The sequence below is a fragment of the Nylanderia fulva genome, unplaced genomic scaffold (genome assembly GCF_048542155.1).
Source record: "Nylanderia fulva isolate GAGA-0341 unplaced genomic scaffold, ASM4854215v1 Scaffold479, whole genome shotgun sequence".
Lineage (NCBI taxonomy): Eukaryota > Metazoa > Arthropoda > Insecta > Hymenoptera > Formicidae > Nylanderia > Nylanderia fulva.
This window is the reverse complement of record NW_028190564.1, coordinates 5,012-24,071: the sequence shown is the minus strand read 5'-3', so window position 1 is coordinate 24,071 and position 19,060 is coordinate 5,012. Positions and strand designations below refer to the sequence as shown.

Here is a 19,060-nt window from a genome sequence, read left to right as displayed (position 1 = left end):
GTTCGGACGGGAGAGAGGACGGAATTCGAGAGAGGCTATTTGAAATCGCTCAAATATAACAAACATTAAATATATTTAGACAATGATGAACAAAGATAGACAGAAAAATAATTGTAGAAAACTTGAGTACAATGTTAGGTTCAGAAAGAAAATTAAGATTCGTTCGATATATTACGGAGAGATCTCCGCTTTAGTAACGCCGAAATACAGATAAACGAGGCCGAAATGTGATTCGAACGATACAATACGGCGTATGTACGGCCGAGACGCGGCGCGTTGTTATTATTCCACGCCTTTGAGACGACCCGACGCGAGGATATCGGACGACACGCGGGACCCGGAAGCAAATTCGCACGCCTACGTGTCGAATAATTATTAACGCACGAGACTTAATAAGGTCCGTGCGGCGTAATTAATTCCGATGGTGTTAGGCAATACAAAATTTCCGCAAACTCGAGTCGGTCCCGCGCGACTTCCTTTGAGATCGCTCACGCCGGTCGTTCCTCGCAATATTTCACAAAGGATCCGAAGACGGCACGGATAAGGATATGCGCGAGAGAGAATACGCTATTTCGGATGCGTGACCCTAAATAATCTTCTATTCTCCGATCTAGAAACTCTAACAGACGAGACCGGTACAGTAATCACAAGACGATATCTTAATTTTTACATTAACGTGACAAAAATCGCGGCGACTGTCGGCGTATCCGCGGGAGAGAGAGCCTCTCTTAATATACGCGCGGGAGAGAGCACGCGGTCGGCCGGGCGCCGGGATAAATTCTACGCGGAACGAAACTCTAAATCAAACTCTCAAAACCACGAAATTACCGGTGAATCTAATAACCGGCCGCGGCCGTGACACGCTTCTCTCCCGAATGCGGTACTCACAAAAGAAGTTAGCGGCTTTACAATATTAGATAGGGCCGTTCGTCTCACCGGTATTGCCGGGTCCTTGTGTGCTTCGGCATCCGCGCAGGAACCTCTGCTCTCCGGAATGTCTCGCCGAACAGTGACGAGCAAGAGGCCTGCCGGGATCACGCCGATACTAAATTTGGCATTTTCCACCCGTGGCGCTCCTTATCCTGGCAGGGCCGCCGGGTACCCCGCGGGGCCCTGCGAATTTTCTTGATGTAAATTTTCCCTCGCCGTTCCTCTATGTTTCCGCTTTGGGTTCCGGTATTCCTCTTTATGGGCCGTCGGGAAGACTCCCACGAGTGCACCTCTTTGCGATTCCTCCCAAAAATCCGCCAGATCGATTGTTTGATCGATGGTGGGATTTCGGTGTATCCGGATCTGCGGGGCTCGAGGCAGGATGTCTCCGGCGCCTTTCGCTCCCGGGGCTCTCTCGCCTCTTGCGAGAGAGTGGCCATCCCCGTTTCGGGCCGGAATCTCTGCGGAAGAAGGAACATTTTACGGCGGTACCCAGGTTCTTAACGGGATGGGCAAGCCAGAAATTTGGTGCGAAAATAATATTTACCGGGCGTGATCCGGACTTGGTGGCTCCTGCTCGGTACTCAATCGTCCTCTTCGTCCTCTCACTCTTTCTCTCTATTGGTTTCCTCGGTTGAGACACGTACCCTATACAAAATTGCTCGCCGAAAACGCCAAAAATCGCTCAAACAAAAATCATACAAAAAGTAATTCGCCAAACGGATGCGTGAAGCGTATCCTCCGACGCGGTAGAAGACGCAAAATGATTGTTCGGGTGCTCTCTCTCTCTCTCAAAATTTGGCGAGAGAGCAAAGGTTCCCGAATTTCCCGCCTTCCCGGCCGGGCCTTCGGCCCTTGTGACGGACAGTACAAAATGTCACGTCACAACTCCCCCTTCCCAGAGGAGGACCGGGGAGGTTTTACCAGGGACGAACGGTATTAGCCACCAATTTCCTTGCTAGGCAAATATACTTCTGGGCCCCGCTTCGGTCCCCTGGAATCAGTCATCTCTCTCGCAAAACAGCCGACACATAAATCGTGCGATACACCAATCGACTCTTAATCCAGCACAAACAAAGCTAAGCCTGAAAACACGCAAAGACGACACACATGCTAGGGCCGCATAACCGTCAAGACGGTCAGGAACGGACGAGGTAGGTGGGTGAAATAAAAACGTAAATTAGAACCTGCAATCCTTCTATTCTACCAGTATAGGGGTTACATATTAGTTACCGGGAACGGAAAGAGAGGTCCTCCGGTACCTCGAGGACGGAACAAAAAAAAAACTGATATCCTCGGGGATACGGAACAAACAACAAATAAAACAAAAAGAACACAAAAAAAAGAAAAATAAATTTAGGCGGGGTCCCGTTTGGACGGTCCTCGGCCCCAATGGTAAGCGCCCAGATCTCGGTATGCCGGGCCGCAGTCGGGACAGATCTGCACGTCGACGTCGCGCCGGCCACACCCGTAACAATATCTGCCCTGTCGGGGTGCCGGGCAGGCGGTGTATCGATGACCCGTCGCCTGACAGTTCCAACAGCGCCGTTGGGGTGACCGGGGTCGCGGTTCGTCCGGTGTGGGTGTCCGCGGGCCGCGGCTGGTTGAGCGCGCGGCCGGGTCCTCCGTCTGTATCTCTTTATCGAAATGCCCCGGGCGGGGCATTCCAATCGGTGGGCCCAGTATGCGTCCGCGTCCCCGGGTTGCGTGACGCAGAGCGTCGAAGACGAGCGGAACGAGCGGGTCGGGATCCGTGGAGGTTCCCCGGTCGATGGTGTGACCGGGGGCCGCTCCGGCGATGGCGCGGGCTACGCTCTCCGTCTGCGTAGCGGTATCCTGGAGGGGGACCGGGTTGGTCTGCGTCCCGCGCTCCTGAGGGTCTGCTTCGACCCTGAATACATCCTCCAGGATGTCTCCTAAGTAGGGAGAGCCGCTGGTCTGAGTGGCCTGGTCCTTCATCGCTGGCGGCACCCAATGCGTGGAGCGGGGCCCTTCGTCCTCCTCCGGGCCGCTCAGTAGGGCACGGAACTCCGCCCAGAACGCCGGACTCGCCTCGTGGACGGAGCGGATGGTACCCGCATGGCGGGACCTGAAAGCCCGCCAGCGTTGGTCCATGTTGATGAGGCGGAATAACGGGATAACTTATCTAAAATTAGGAGGGCGATAGGCTTTAAGGTCTTTTACATGGACTTTACCTATAGGATTTCCCTCCGGATCTCTCAACTCATATACTACGGGGGATAGTATCTTACAGACCTGAAACGGACCATGGAATTTCGGTGCAAGTTTTGCGGCGATATTTTGAGCCGCGGAGGACAACACGTGTTGCCTCTTCATTACCCAGTCACCTACTTGGTAAACCACATTCCGTCGCCTCAAGTTATAGTATCGCGATTGGCGTTGATACGCCTGATCGAGATTTTCCGCTACCCAGTGATGCAGAGTTTGTAATTTTTGCACTCTTTCCGACCACTCGGCCGGATTCCGCTCCTCAACTTCCGTCGCTTTTGGAGTTCGCGCGCGCAAGCACTCCTTCGGAACCAACTCGCGTCCTAAGTTTAGGAGAGCCGGTGAGGCTCCAATGGACGTGTGAAACGCCGTGTTATACGCGAATCGGAAGTCGGATAAATGGACATCCCACTCACGATGATCTCTCTCGAGGAACGCGACTATCATAGTCTTTAACACGCGATTGCTTCACTCAACGGGATTCGCTTGGGGATGATAAGGGGGTACTGTAGTGCACGTGATCCCGTGATCCTCTGCGAAAGCCCGTATCGTTTGGTTCGCGAATTCCGTCCCGTTATCTGAGAGGAAAAACTTTGGGGTGCCCCATCGCGAGACTACCTCCGCTAAAGCTTCACTAATTTTCCGACCGTTGGCTGCTCTTAATGCAAAGCATTCGACCCATTTGGTAAAGAGGTCTTGTACTACTAATACGTACGTGAATCCTGTTTTACTTTTGGGAAACGGTCCCATAATATCCGCTGCCACCACGGTCCATGGGCCTTCTATTACTCGATGCCCCATGAGACCGGGTGGGCTTGCCTGCTCTACTTTCGTTCGCTGGCACGTGTCGCACTGCCTAACATATTTTACAACGTCGCGGAACATAGACGGCCAGTAATACGAAACCGCTAATCTATGAAACGTTTTCTCCATTCCAAGGTGACCGGATTGCGGAACGTCGTGCGCTTCTCGAAGGGCTTCTCCGCGCAATTCGGTCGGCAAAACTAATTTCCACCTATCTAAGTCCTCGACGATGTCTGATACAATCGCTCGCGGACGATGATAGTACAGATGACCGTCTACGATACGCCAATCTGTAAAACGTTTCTGTCTGTCACGCACCTCCGCAAAGCGTTTACGATACCACGGATCTGCTCTGTCGTCCGGGAGATTTGAGTCCGCGACCATGACAACGTTCGCCTCCGTGTCTACTTCGTACATGCGGGACAATGCATCCGGAACGTGATGCAGCGCGCCTTTTCGATGGATGATCTCAAAATCATATTCTAGAAGTTCGAGGGCCCATCTCGCGAGTCGCCCCGTCGGATTTTTCAAGTTATGCAGCCACCTTAAGCTGCTATGGTCTGTGACGACTGTAAAACGATACCCTTCTAAATACGCGCGAAACTTTTTAATAGCCCACACTACGGCTAAACACTCCTGTTCGGTGACTGAGTACCGTGTTTCCGGACCGGACAGCGCACGACTCGCGAATGCCACGACGCGTTCTTCGCCGTCGATCGTCTGAGTCAAGACGGCCCCTAAACCTACGGAACTGGCGTCCGTCTGTAATACGAAAGGAACCTTAAAGTCGGGACACGACAAGGTGGGCGCGGTAACTAAGCGAGCGCCTATCTGCTCGAACGCGTCCTGCTGATCCGACTCCCAAGTCCACCGAGCATTCTTTTTCAGTAAGCGCGTCAAGGGTTCACTCATGGTAGCGAATTGTGGTATAGATTTGGTTTCTAGAATAGAAACTTGTATATTAAGAAAACCAAGATAACTACTGGCTATTCCGGAGATTATAATACTAAAGAGTAAAAACTGTCCAGAATCTATAAGATTAAAATCGTGAATATTTACACATGAAATATTTACATAGATTCTGTCTAGCATCTGTCCAGATAAACTATATCAGATAAACTAGACAGACACTAGAACCAAACCAGGTTTTATCAGGTAAATTTCCACACGGGTTTATATATAAATACACAAGCTAAACAATTTTTTAAGAATTTTATTCATAATTATTATCAATTTTTTAAAGAATAATTATATTAAAAAATTATATTATTAAATAAAAAAATTTTTTAGAATTTAGTTTATACTTCTAACGAGAGAGCACTGTTGAATGATGATATAAAAGCAAAACGAAGAAGGATGAAAATTGCTTCCCGAAATGATCGTTAATAAACGTGAAGGAATGTAAAAAATGCTAAAAATGCGCAGAAAGATCTTCTTTTCTTTTTATTGCTGCTTCAACTATGGGGATTGCTTATACACCATCGTCTATATTTAATTTTATTATTCATTTCATTATGCAGAAAGGATTCAAAATTATGAATTGTTCTACAGAGGAGGAACGCAGATTTAGCATAAGAGGCATAAGAAGCGAATAAAACCAAGAGGAGAAGCAACAAATCGGCATATGATCTATTATGGTAGATTATGATTTTAGTAGATTAATATATACAATATATATTTAATAAGATAGAATATTAATATATTTAAAAACTAAGAACGTAGATATTTGAGAATCGCCAGACAGAATTTAAAAAAGATAAAATTCTTCTCTCGACCGTACTGACAAATATTATTTATTCAATCACAACGTTTTGACCCTTCTTTGAGTCCTTATCAAGTGATCTAGATATACATAAACAAAGATTAATACAATAAAAAAAAAACAAAATTACTTCACTAACAATATTACAAAATGATAAAAAGAAAAAGAAGCGAAACATACTTGTAAAAATAAAAATAAAATTATAATTTTAAGATGTCAAGAACGAACATAGTATTGGTTTGACAACACGTCAAGACTCTTAGACGAGTTATTGGAGACTAAACGACCTTTATTATTTTGTCGTAGATATTACTTAGATTGTCGGTATCCTTTTGTAAATTAATAGCGTTATTATTTCCCTTAATAAAAAACATTTTAGCGATTTCTCTTTTTCTTACGTGCTTTTCACTATGCAAAATAACAGGCAAAGTCCAGTCAAAATCGTGATCGAATTCAATTTTATGTTTGCTGATAACTGATAAATTACTTGAATGCATTTTGATGTTGTTGAAATGTTCCTTTACACATGTATATAGATGTCTCTTTGTTTGTCCGATGTATGACACGTTGCAATCCTTACAATTAATTTTGTAAACTACTTCAGTTTTTTTATCTGTAGGCAGTCTATCCTTGCCGAGTGCAATTAAATGGTTCGGTTTTTAGGAACATTATGAACAACATTAAAACAATAAATATTTTGCTCATTACTCGATTCATTCATGTTTCTGTGTTTTAAAAAATTAATCCTTTTTTTAACCCAACGATCGATTACATGTTTAGGAAAGCAGTTATTAAATAAAATCTGTTTCACGATGTTAATATTCTCGTCGTTGTTGAAAAAAAGAATGTTATTTATAAAATAAATTCATAATGTCAATAAAAAGATAATACAATAATATTATACTACAAAATTAAAAGATTTTTAATATGATTTACTTGAAACTTTCACGTATCCTTTTATTTCGACAAATTCTCCCTTCTCAAAACTATTATTATGTTCGTAATTAGAAATTTGAATTTCTAATTTGTAACGACCATCTGTAATAGATCCAGTACTAATCGTTTTAAAACTGTATGATAATGCATTAAACCTTGTTTTAATAAATCCTCGTACAACTGAAAAATATTTTATTTAAAAGTATATATATTAAGAAAATGTAATAGAAGAGAATATTGTATACATAAATATAAGAACTTACTATATATGTATAACAATAAATTATACATAATTTATTATCATCAAAAAAATTTAGACGTAGAAGAAGACATAATGAAATGAATAATAAAATTACTTACGAACACATAGATTCAAGCTATCCGGAAGATTTGATAGTTCTATCATTTTGGGTTGAAGTGCGTTAATTATTTTTTTAAGATCAAAAGAATCTAAACTATTAATAATTGTATTGGATCGAATAATGAGTTCCTAAAGAAGAGTTCCTTGATTAAACTCTGGTAATTTCGTTTTCTTAGCTTTGGCTCCATCAACATGAATAATCTGTAATATATATAAAGTAATATTAGATTAAAATAACATATATAATTAAAATTATATGTTTATTAAAATTTATTGTTATTATTATCATTAATATTGTTATTATATTATTATTATTTTTGTTATTATTATTATTATATTAAGTTAAATAAGAATAAAAAATATAAATAAGTGTATTTAATGTAAATAATAATTCAAAGTAAATAATAATATATAAATATTATTAGCTGCGTTAAAGAAAAATAAGATTTTCTTAAAAATTGTTAATTACTCGATTTGGTTTTATAGCATATTGAATCCGCTCGATTTCATTATTCCATACCACTACTTGAATGTAGTGACGACTATTATTGTTTAAAATAAATTTCAGTAATTGATAATTTTTGGCTTTTTCAACTTTCGGACCATCAATTTCATCAATATAATCAATAACCTCTCTAAAAAAATTTTTAAACAAAAATGCATCATCTTATTTGTTAGAATATAAATAAATTTAAATATATATATACCTATGTATATATGTACATATATATATACATACATAAATAACGCGCGTATTAAAATTTTTATTAACTATTGAGATACTGTAATAAACAATATTCATATTTAAAAAGGTGTAAAATGTGCAGATAAATGAATATAAGCGTGTGTGTATTTCTTATATTGTATGAATTAAAAGTAAAAAAATTTACACAGTGGAATCTTCGATTTGCTACGTAATATTACATTTAGACCCGGCTATTCTTTCTTTGGTCGCAGATATTGTGACGTCTCCACCGGAAGTGGATCGGTACGCGGCAATTAAAGAACGTCTCACCACCGTATTGGGCAAGACCAGCGCTTCGCGATTGCGGAAATTACTAACCGCGCATGAGTTAGGAGACGACAAATCATCCATCCTCCTACAGAAAATGCGTAATCTCGCGGAAGGGCAGGTGACCGACGGGGTCCTGCGCACGATATTTCTCGAGCAACTCCCCGAAAATGTTCGCGCCATTTTATCCATATCCGAAGTAGGCGACTTGAGCAGGTTAGCCAACCAGGCTAACAAAATATTAGACATGGCAAAACCCGCCATGTTGGCCGTCCAGCCAGTCACCAGCTGAGACAGGAGTGCTCAGCAAGATGGCCACCGAGATCGCCACTCTAACCAAACAGATGGCGGCCTTGAACAAGCGGATCGGAAGCCGGTCGCGTAGCAGATCACGAAGACGCAGCGGATATAGAGACCAATTGAGGAGCAAATCTCGCGGCAAGGAAGATAACAAATTTTGTTTTTATCACTGCGGATTTGGAGCCAGAGCCTATAAGTGCGAAAGCCCATGCGCGTGGAAGGACGAAAAAAAGTCGGAAAACTAAGCCCACCGCCACGATGCCAGGCGATCGTCGGCGGGAACCCGGGGAGCGCACGCCTGAAAATTCGCGATAGAACAGACGGCACTACTTACCTGATCGATACCGGAGCGGACGTTTCCGCGATACCGCGAAATCTAATCCGTGGTACGCTCCGACCTACTGATTTAAGATTATTTGCAGCCAACAATACCGAAATATCTACATACGGCAGCAGAACATTGGTATTGGATTTCGGCCTACGACGACCTTTTCGCTGGAATTTCGTGCCGACTTTTGCCGGATCTGAAGAATCGCCGACTGGTCGACCAGCACACGACCTTGTTCACCAGCACACGCCCCAGTCACGCCGCACAGTTTTCCGTATTAACTGTAAGTGGCAGCTGTAAAATAAAAGATTTACTAAGAAAGTACATTGAGATCACGCGCCCTACGGCATTGTCAAATACAACGCATGAGGTAAAACACCACATCATGACTAGCGGCTCTCCGCTAGCAGAGCGACCGCGCAGGCTTGCGCCGGAGAAATACGCAGCAACAAAGAAGGAATTCAAGATGATGGTGGAGCAGGGGATCTGCCAACCATCTTCTTCACAATGGGCCAGCCCGCTACATCTAGTCAAAAAGGAAGATGGTAGTTGGAGACCGTGCGGGGATTTCCGCAGACTGAATAGTGTAACGGTCCCGGACAAGTATCCGCTTCCGCACATCCAAGACTTTACGTACCATTTGGCGGGATGTAAAATATTCAGCAAAATCGATCTTATTAAAGCGTATTTCCAGATACCAATAGCCGATGAGGATAAGCATAAGACTGCGGTAACAACTCCAGTTGGGCTGTTCGCGTTCAATCGAATGCCATTTGGCTCGCGCAACGCCGCGCAAGCATTTCAACGATTCATCGATACAGCGTTACGTGGTTTGAAATATTGCCACGCATACATAGACGACGTTTTGGTAGCATCCAAGGACGGAGAAGAGCACAAGCAGCACCTGAAAGAGATATTCAGACGCTTGAAGAAGTTCGGCTTATCGATCAACGTAGCAAAGTGCAATTTTGCGGAAGAAGATATAGAATACCTAGGATACAAAGTAACCAAAGACGGCATACAACCTCTGGAGAGGAGAGTGACCGCAATTACTGAATACAAAAACCGACCAATACTGCCGAATTACGAAGATACTTGGGCATGATAAACTATTATCATAGGTTCATTAAAAATGCAGCGGAAGTTCTAGCGCCGCTCAACCGATACCTGATTGGTAAGAAGAAAAGAGACAAACAGGCCATCGACTGGTCAGCAGAGACGGAAGAGGCCTTCTATAAAGTAAAAGGCGATTGGCAGAGACGACACTACTGGCACACCCTTTCGAGAACGCTAAGCTAGCAATTAAAACGGACGCTTCCAGCAAGGCGATGGGAGCGGTTCTCGAACAACTTCAAGGCAAAACGTGGAGACCGCTAGGTTTCTTCTCCAAGAAATTGTCCGAAACGCAGCAAAAGTACAGTACGTACGATCGCGAACTCCTAGCCATATATTCATCATTGAAATTTTTTAGACACATGGTGGAAGAACGCGAGGTGACAATCATAACGGATCACAAACCGTGACAATACGCATTCCAGAAACCGTTAGACAAGGCATCCGAGAGACAGAGAAGGCAGCTGAGCTTCATTAGCGAGATCACCACGAAGATTGTGTACATCGCTGGGAAGGAGAACACGATAGCAAATACGTTGTCACGCGTAGAAGCCATTGACATGCCGACAGTAGTAACAACGGACGAATTATACGAAGAGCAACGGAAGGATGAAGAGCTAAAGACGCTACTCGAGTCTAACATGGCGCTCACCTTGAAGAAACTTTGTTTGGACGATGGAGACAAGACCATCTACTGCGACGTCACAGACGAAATTAGAATATACGTTCCGACATCGTTACGGAAAAGGATATTCAACGTCACGCACAGAGCCTCACACCCGAGCGGCCGTACCACGAAGAGGATGATCGTGCAGAAATTCGTGTGGCCTAGCATGAGGAAGGACATCGCACAATGGGCAAAGACATGCCTAGCCTGCCAGAGAGCTAAGATCCACAGGCATAATGTACGTAACCCTGAGTATATACCGATACCTAATGATCGATTCTCGCATATACACATAGATATAGTGGGACCCCTTCCTTCTTCAAGAGGGTTCCGATACTGCTTAACCATGATTGATAGAACTACAAGATGGCCAGAAGCAACGCCAATCGCAGATTGTACAGCGGACACAGTGGTCGACGCGTTTTTTAATACATGGATCTCGCAATATGGATCACCAACAACAATCACCACCGACAGAAGAGCGCAGTTTGAGTCAGCGCTATTCGACGCTCTAGTCAAATTAATTGGAAGCAGGAGGATTAGAACCACCGCCTACCATCCGCAATCGAATGGGATGATCGAAAGATGGCACCGTTCACTTAAATCAGCGATAAAGTGCCATAAGACGCATAATTGGGTAGATACCCTACCAATAGTTCTATTGGGCCTTCGTGCCAGCTATAAGGAGGACATCCAAACCTCAGTGGCGGAGCTAGTTTATGGCAGCACTCTAAAACTGCCCGGAAAATACTTCACCTACGAAGATCCGATCGGATACCTGCAAATCTTCGTGGAAAAGTTGAGGGAACGGATACGCCAAGTACGAAGACCGACGAGAGCTCATCACGCCAAGATCAAGACATTCATCCACAAGGACCTGGAGGACGCCACGCACGTGTTCGTTCGTGTGGACCACCTCAGAGGACCCTTGGACTTGCCCTACAAAGGGCCATTTCGCATAATCAAAAGAACCTCTGATTTTCTTTACAGAATCGACTATAAAGGACGACCGGAGGAAATAAACACCGATAGGTAAAACCAGCTTTCACCGAGAGTGAGAGAGAGGAACTACCACCCCCAGAGGGCGGAGATCATCAGCAGCCAGGAACATCGGACGCATTACCCAGCCAAAGAGATGGACGATCCCCCCTGATCATCCCAAATCTTCCGGATAGCTTGAATCTATGTGTTCGTAAGTAATTTTATTATTCATTTCATTATGTCTTCTTCTACGTGAAATCGAGCGGATTCAATATGCTATAAAACCAAATCGAGTAATTAACAATTTTTAAGAAAATCTTATTTTTCTTTAACGCAGCTAATAATATTTATATATTATTATTTACTTTGAATTATTATTTACATTAAATACACTTATTTAAATTTTTTATTCTTATTTAACTTAATATAATAATAATAATAACAAAAATAATAATAATATAATAACAATATTAATGATAATAATAACAATAAATTTTAATAAACATATAATTTTAATTATATATGTTATTTTAATCTAAAATTACTTTATATATATTACAGATTATTCATGTTGATGGAGCCAAAGCTAAGAAAACGAAATTACCAGAGTTTAATCAAGGAACTCTTCTTTAGGAACTCATTATTCGATCCAATACAATTATTAATAGTTTAGATTCTTTTGATCTTAAAAAAATAATTAACGCACTTCAACCCAAAATGATAGAACTATCAAATCTTCCGGATAGCTTGAATCTATGTGTTCGTAAGTAATTTTATTATTCATTTCATTATGTCTTCTTCTACGTCTAAATTTTTTTGATGATAATAAATTATGTATAATTTATTGTTATACATATATAGTAAGTTCTTATATTTATGTATACAATATTCTCTTCTATTACATTTTCTTAATATATATACTTTTAAATAAAATATTTTTCAGTTGTATGAGGATTTATTAAAACAAGGTTTAATGCATTATCATACAGTTTTAAAACGATTAGTACTGGATCTATTACAGATGGTCGTTACAAATTAGAAATTCAAATTTCTAATTACGAACATAATAATAGTTTTGAGAAGGGAGAATTTGTCGAAATAAAAGGATACGTGAAAGTTTCAAGTAAATCATATTAAAAATCTTTTAATTTTGTAGTATAATATTATTGTATTATCTTTTTATTGACATTATGAATTTATTTTATAAATAACATTCTTTTTTTCAACAACGACAAGAATATTAACATCGTGAAACAAATTTTATTTAATAACTGCTTTCCTAAACATGTAATCGATCGTTGGGTTAAAAAAAGGATTAATTTTTTAAAACACAGAAACATGAATGAATCGAGTAATGAGCAAAATATTTATTGTTTTAATGTTGTTCATAATGTTCCTAAAAACCGAACCATTTAATTGCACTCGGCAAGGATAGACTGCCTACAGATAAAAAAACTGAAGTAGTTTACAAAATTAATTGTAAGGATTGCAACGTGTCATACATCGGACAAACAAAGAGACATCTATATACATGTGTAAAGGAACATTTCAACAACATCAAAATGCATTCAAGTAATTTATCAGTTATCAGCAAACATAAAATTGAATTCGATCACGATTTTGACTGGACTTTGCCTGTTATTTTGCATAGTGAAAAGCACGTAAGAAAATTTCGATATAACGCGCCTAACATCCATGTACGCCCGCCAGGTACGCATCTCATAGTCCATCTATATTTAAAATATTTTTTGTTTTTTATCTTTTCTAAAATAAAGCGCATCATGAGAAAGAAAATGACTGATTTAAGAAATATACTGAAATAAGATAGAAACATGCAAACATAATATATATATATATATATATTAAACTAAAAAAGAAAAAAACATTATAAAAGAAAGTTAATGAATAACTTCTCACAAATTTCAAGTTTATTATTATGCTGTTTATTATAAATATATATGTGTAAACATAAAACTAAACATAAACTATATTGAACATGTAAACTGTAAACATAACTGCTGAAACTGTGAATAAAATGTGAATAAATAAAATATCAATGCATGTTTGCCAAACAAAATAAAATATGGATAAATGCTTATGAGGATAAGTGCTCATCTGTTTCTTTAAACTTTTTATCACGTCTTCCGTAACTTCCATCATCTTGTTTTCTATATGGAACATTCTTTAACCATTGTCCTGCATATAATGATAAATCCGCAACAGATACATTGGGTCTCTTGTCATGAATTGCACCTAGAAATGAAATAATGTCTTGAGTAAAATTATTAGACACAAGTAAGAAATATTTGAGGGAAAAGTATCTTACTCCTGTTATAAAAAACACATATAAATAAAATTTATAAGGCAATATGTGTATTTACCTATAATCACTTCCCACAATAACTTATTTAAATCACAACTAAAATAAAAAATCACAAAGCAAAATAGAAAAATACTTACTAAATTACAAAAATTTTCATTATTCTTAAGGTATTCCTCAGAAAGTTTTACTTGTTCGTCATTTTTTAAAGGATATGATGGCATGTTATCAGGACGAATAATATGCTTTTTCATTTGGCATGAGAAAACGTGAAAGTCTATAATGAAAGCTCAAAATTCTGTCTAATTTCAAATTTATTTCCTGTCTCTCAACTGCCGCTTTCTTCTTTATTTCTTGAACTTCTTTCAACAAGAAATTTAGAAGAGCTGTATTATTTAAGAAAAAGAAAATAGTAAATGATAAACTATAACTATGAAAATAGTAATGATAATCATAATTGTTGATCTGTTTGCCTTATTAAGTAAGACATTTTTGAAAATTTTAATTTGCTTTATCACAAAATGATTTTTGAAGAGTTTTGCTTAAATAGCAATTAGATTATTATATACAATATACAATAGATAAAATTAGGAACTATAAATTTTTGCCACAAAAAACTTTAATAAAATAACTAACAAAGCACATGTCTGAAACCGATTTAATCAATTAATCATGACCAAACATTTTCAGATTTTTTGATTGCAATTGATAAATTTGCTTAATATTTACTGTATACATTTTTATATACCATTACTTTGTAACGAAGCACTTTTCCCGACGCCACGGATCGGCTCGCCGGTGCCAGGATTCGGGAAGAGGGGAGACTCAGATTCACAATGACACACGGTTGCTCTGGTAAAAGTAGAGTTTATTCGGAGCCACCTTCCTGTGGTTCTCCCGTGATTCAAACCATTATACACAGCATAGTATAATCGAACGAAACGCGACCAGATGATACGGACGCGGACACGACTTATTACTAGAAGTTACAGATAGGAAGATTACGGACGAAACGCGGCCAGATTATACGGACGCGGACACGACTTATACCTAAAGTTTCCAACGCGGACACGCGTACGGGCGCCCTGAGAAGGGCGAGCTCCGTCGGGCGCCGTTGACTTTCGGGTAGGACCCGGTGATCGAGGACGCTTGGCCTGCACGACGAGAACGCTCGTCGGCCGGGGTGACTCACGGACAGGACCCGGTGACCGAGAACGCTTGGCCTGCACGACGAGAACGCTCGTCGGCCGGGGTGATTTACGGACAGGACCCGGTGACCGAGGACGCTCGGCCTGCACGACGAGAACGCTCGTCGGCCGGGGTGATTTACGGACAGGACCCGGTGACCGAGGACGCTCGGCCTGCACGACGAGAACGCTCGTCGGCCGGGGTGATTTCCGGACAGGACCCGGTGACCGAGAACGCTCGTCGGCCGGGGTGATTTACGGACAGAACCCGGTGACCGAGAACGCTCGGCCTGCACGACGAGAACGCTCGTCGGCCGGGGTGATTTGCGGACAGAACCCGGTGACCGAGAACGCTCGGCCTGCACGACGAGAACGCTCGTCGGTCGGGGTGATTTGCGGACAGAACCCGGTGACCGAGAACGCTCGGCCTGCACGACGAGAACGCTCATCAGCCGGGGTGATTTGGAGTGTGGGAGTTGAGGAGTGATCCCTGAGTACGCTCGAGGGACCAGGACGGGACTGGTGCCGAAGTCTCGGCTGCGCCGCTCTTTATACCCATCGGCTACCCCACTCTAAGACTAGCTTGGAGGGGGTCGAGTGACGGGTGGGGGCGAAAAGGCGGATTCCCAACGTGTTCGTGTGGTGGCCCCGAAAGGGGCCGTTTACATGAGCGCGGGCGATTAGTGACGGCTAATCGGGTTGTCACAACTTGAAAAAAATATTTAAAAATGTAATCAAGAGAGAGTTTATAGAAAAAAATTATATATATATATATATATGTATAATATTAAATCTATCTACATGTAAATATTTTGTCATTAATTTAAAATAAAACTTATTTATATTAAAATAAAAAAAGAATCAAGTTAAAAGTATTTAAATAAAAAAATTTGATAACACATATTGATCTATAAGAAAAAGTAGAACAAATTACTTCTTAATAATTTACAATTATCGTTAGCAGATTTCGTTGGAGAAAAAAATAATTCACGTCTATAAGACTCCTTAGAACTTTGAGAATGATTGTCGAACTGTAATGAAGATTTCATCAATTTTGTAGGATTTTTCAACTGATTATTAGACAATGATAATTGAGAGGACTCTTGAGAGCTGTAGGATTTTTTTTCCTTATTTTTTGCAAACCGAATGCTACAGGATTTTTGGGAGCTATAGAATTTTTACGCTGATGATCATTAATCATAGATAATTGAGAGCTGTAAGATTTTATAGGACTTTTATGCTGACGACTGCTACATGATGACATCTGAGAATAGAAAGAGTTTGTACAACTTTCAAGTTGATTATTAGACAGTGATACTTGAGAATAAGATTGTTCAGGACTTTTCAAATGAGTGTTAGACAATAATACATGAGAGCTAACAGACTTTCTATAATTTTTCTGTGAAGTTATATTATCTCCACTATCAATATCTTGCATCTTATATGTGACACTTTCAGACGATTCGCACAATTGTGATTCATCATGATCTTTATCAAAGTTTGTTAGCATAAATTTTTTTTTAATTTTTATCAGATAATTGCTTTTCAAAAAAATCTGTAGACCGCTGTTTAGACTGTTCTAAGTTAAGTTCCTCCGAGGATTTGTTATTTAAATATTCCTTCCGTTTGTGCTGTGTCATCTTCGATTTAACTCTTTTCATCAGTTTCTCATCTTCGTCAGCTCTACATTTGGTTGATTTTAATGATGATTCTGACTTAGAAAGCTGGACTGGAAATGGAGATTTAACAAATTGTTTTTTTATTGTAGAAGGTAAACAATCATTTTCATCTTCTGTACTTGAGTATATAGTAGGCCGGATCTTGCGATATTTATTCTTCTGAGATTTGTTATTAAATGAGAAATTCTGTTTTCTTTTCTTTTTTCGACAACCTCTACCCAATTCATGCTCAGATTGATAAGTAGATGATGCCTCATATCCTTTGGCTGCATTGCGAGCAGATAAAATATTATCTGTAAAATAAATGATTTATATACTATAAAATATAGTTTATAATAAATAATAAGACAAGAAAAAATAAGAAAGAACAAATTATAACATACTGTAAAATTTCTTAACTTGCACTTGCTCTGTTCTCCATGATGAATCTGGATTTTTGTCCTTTTTTACAGCATTACAGACCATGGATGACTTTGGAGGCCACAATATCATTAACGTTTTCTCATTATAATCATTATTGTTGTTGAAGTCAATTAACCATTTAATGTGTCCAACTTTATATTCAATTTCATCATTGTCACTGTCTTCATTATTAGTTTTTAAGAATTTTACAACAACAAACTGAAAGTAAATTTTTATTTTTTGAATTGTAATTGATAAAAGCAAATCTACAAAAATTAAGAAAAAATGCAACTGTAAAACAACTTACTAATTGCAAAAAAAAGAAGCTGCAGATTATTACATAAGTTTGAAAATTTTTGATATAATTTGTTTGACTTGTAGAATGCTCGGAATTAGTTGCTCTTTTCGAGCCGATTTCGCGAGCGACGGGGCGGGTTTCCCCACTACCGTCGAGGCTCGACGGCGGAGTCGTCGTCACTCCGGGCAACGCTATATCTCAGGAGCGTCGCTAAACATGTTAAGTTGTGCCTTCCGCCAAATCGTCATTATTATTACATAATTTATATTTTTGTTAAATAATAACTGAATATTAACATTTTTATTATTAATGTAATTATAAATGTAATCTATATTGTTCATAGATACATGTATTTATATTGTATACGTATATATGTTATAGATTACATTTATAATTATATTAATAATAGAAATAATATAGATATTAAAAATAATATTTAATAATTATAATCTTACACAACAATAATTTTCCACATCACCCGTGAGGTACTATTGCAGATGCGTTTTTTTTATAGTGGTTTCCCCAGTAGGCCTATTCCACTGAAAATAATAAAAAGTGCGGTGGCTTGGCAGGAAAACAATAGGGTCACTATTTATATTTCGGGAATTGGCAACACTGATGTCATGTGAGTCCATCTGACGGTTCCATCGTAAAGTTTGACATTTTTGACGATATACGTACTGAGAACATTTTGTCATACGGACGCTATTTGTTTATTTTATATTTAGTTGAAAGTTTCGTCTCGGCAAAAAATGGAACTGAATCGTTAACATTTTCGTGCAATGATTTTTTACGACTTTCGACGTGGATTATCACAACAAGAGTGCGTCAATCAACTTAATTTGACTTTTGGCGATAAAGCTCTATCAAAAACCACTGTGTATCGCTGGTATAGTGAATTCAATCGTGGTCGTAGTTCGCTGTCCGACGAGTTTCGTGAAGGTCGTCCAAAATCGACTGTAGTACCAGAAAACATCGATGCTGTACACGAAATGATTAAGCAAGATCATCATGTAACCTGTGAGATTGAGGCATCCCTAAGCATTAGTTCCACCAGCATATATGCGATTTTATATGAACACTTAGCTGTGCGAAAGTTATGTTCGCGTTGGATCCCACATAATTTGACAATCGCTCAAAAAAAGGCTCGTGTCGATTGGTGCAAAGAAATGCTTAAGAAATACAATCGCGGTGCTTCAAAAGACGTTTATAAAATCGTGACAGGTGACGAATCATGGATATATTCGTATGAGCCCGAAAGTAAGCAGCAGTCGACTGTATGGGTGTTCCAAGATGAACCAAATCCAACAAAAGTTTTCGCGCACGAAGCACTTCAAAAAAAATGGTGGCCTGTTTCTTCGGAAAAACTGGTCATATTGCAACAGTGCCTCTAGAGGATCGTAGAACAGTAAATTCTGAGTGGTACACAACCATCTGTTTGCCAAAAATCTTCAGTGAAATAAGGAAAACAAACAAGAGACGTCGGATTGTTCTTCATCATGACAATGCGAGCTCTCACACATCGGCTCAAACAAGAGACTATTTGAGCACTCAAAACATCGAATTGATGGGTCATCCGCCGTACAGCCCTGATTTGGCACCCAATGATTTCTTTTTGTTCCCATCCGTGAAGAATAAACTGCGTGGTCAACGATTTTCATCGCCCGAAGAAGCTATTGAAGCGTTCAAAAATCATGTTTTGGAGATACCTCATTCGGAATGGAATAAATGCTTTGAAAATTGGTTTAAGC

At 40.0% G+C, this 19,060-nt stretch overlaps 2 protein-coding genes across 2 annotated transcripts; one reads left to right on the top strand and one right to left on the bottom strand.

Moving 5' to 3' along the window:
* Positions 1-3,072: 3,072 nt before the first annotated feature.
* On the bottom strand, positions 3,073-3,606 carry LOC146721425 (uncharacterized). The gene has a single exon (XM_085486770.1). It carries the CDS (start codon positions 3,604-3,606, stop codon positions 3,073-3,075), a length of 534 nt encoding a protein of 177 aa, XP_085342896.1.
* Positions 3,607-18,091: 14,485 nt separating this feature from the next.
* Positions 18,092-18,703, top strand: LOC146721424 (histone-lysine N-methyltransferase SETMAR-like). Its single transcript, XM_085486773.1, has one exon. The coding sequence runs from the start codon at positions 18,092-18,094 to the stop codon at positions 18,701-18,703; it is 612 nt and encodes a 203-aa protein (XP_085342899.1).
* Positions 18,704-19,060: the final 357 nt, after the last annotated feature.

Coding starts and splice junctions, on each gene's coding strand:
- LOC146721425 (XM_085486770.1), bottom strand. CDS start 3,606: ATGATAGTCGCGTTCCTCGAGAGAGATCATCGTGAGTGGGATGTCCAT.
- LOC146721424 (XM_085486773.1), top strand. CDS start 18,092: ATGATTTTTTACGACTTTCGACGTGGATTATCACAACAAGAGTGCGTC.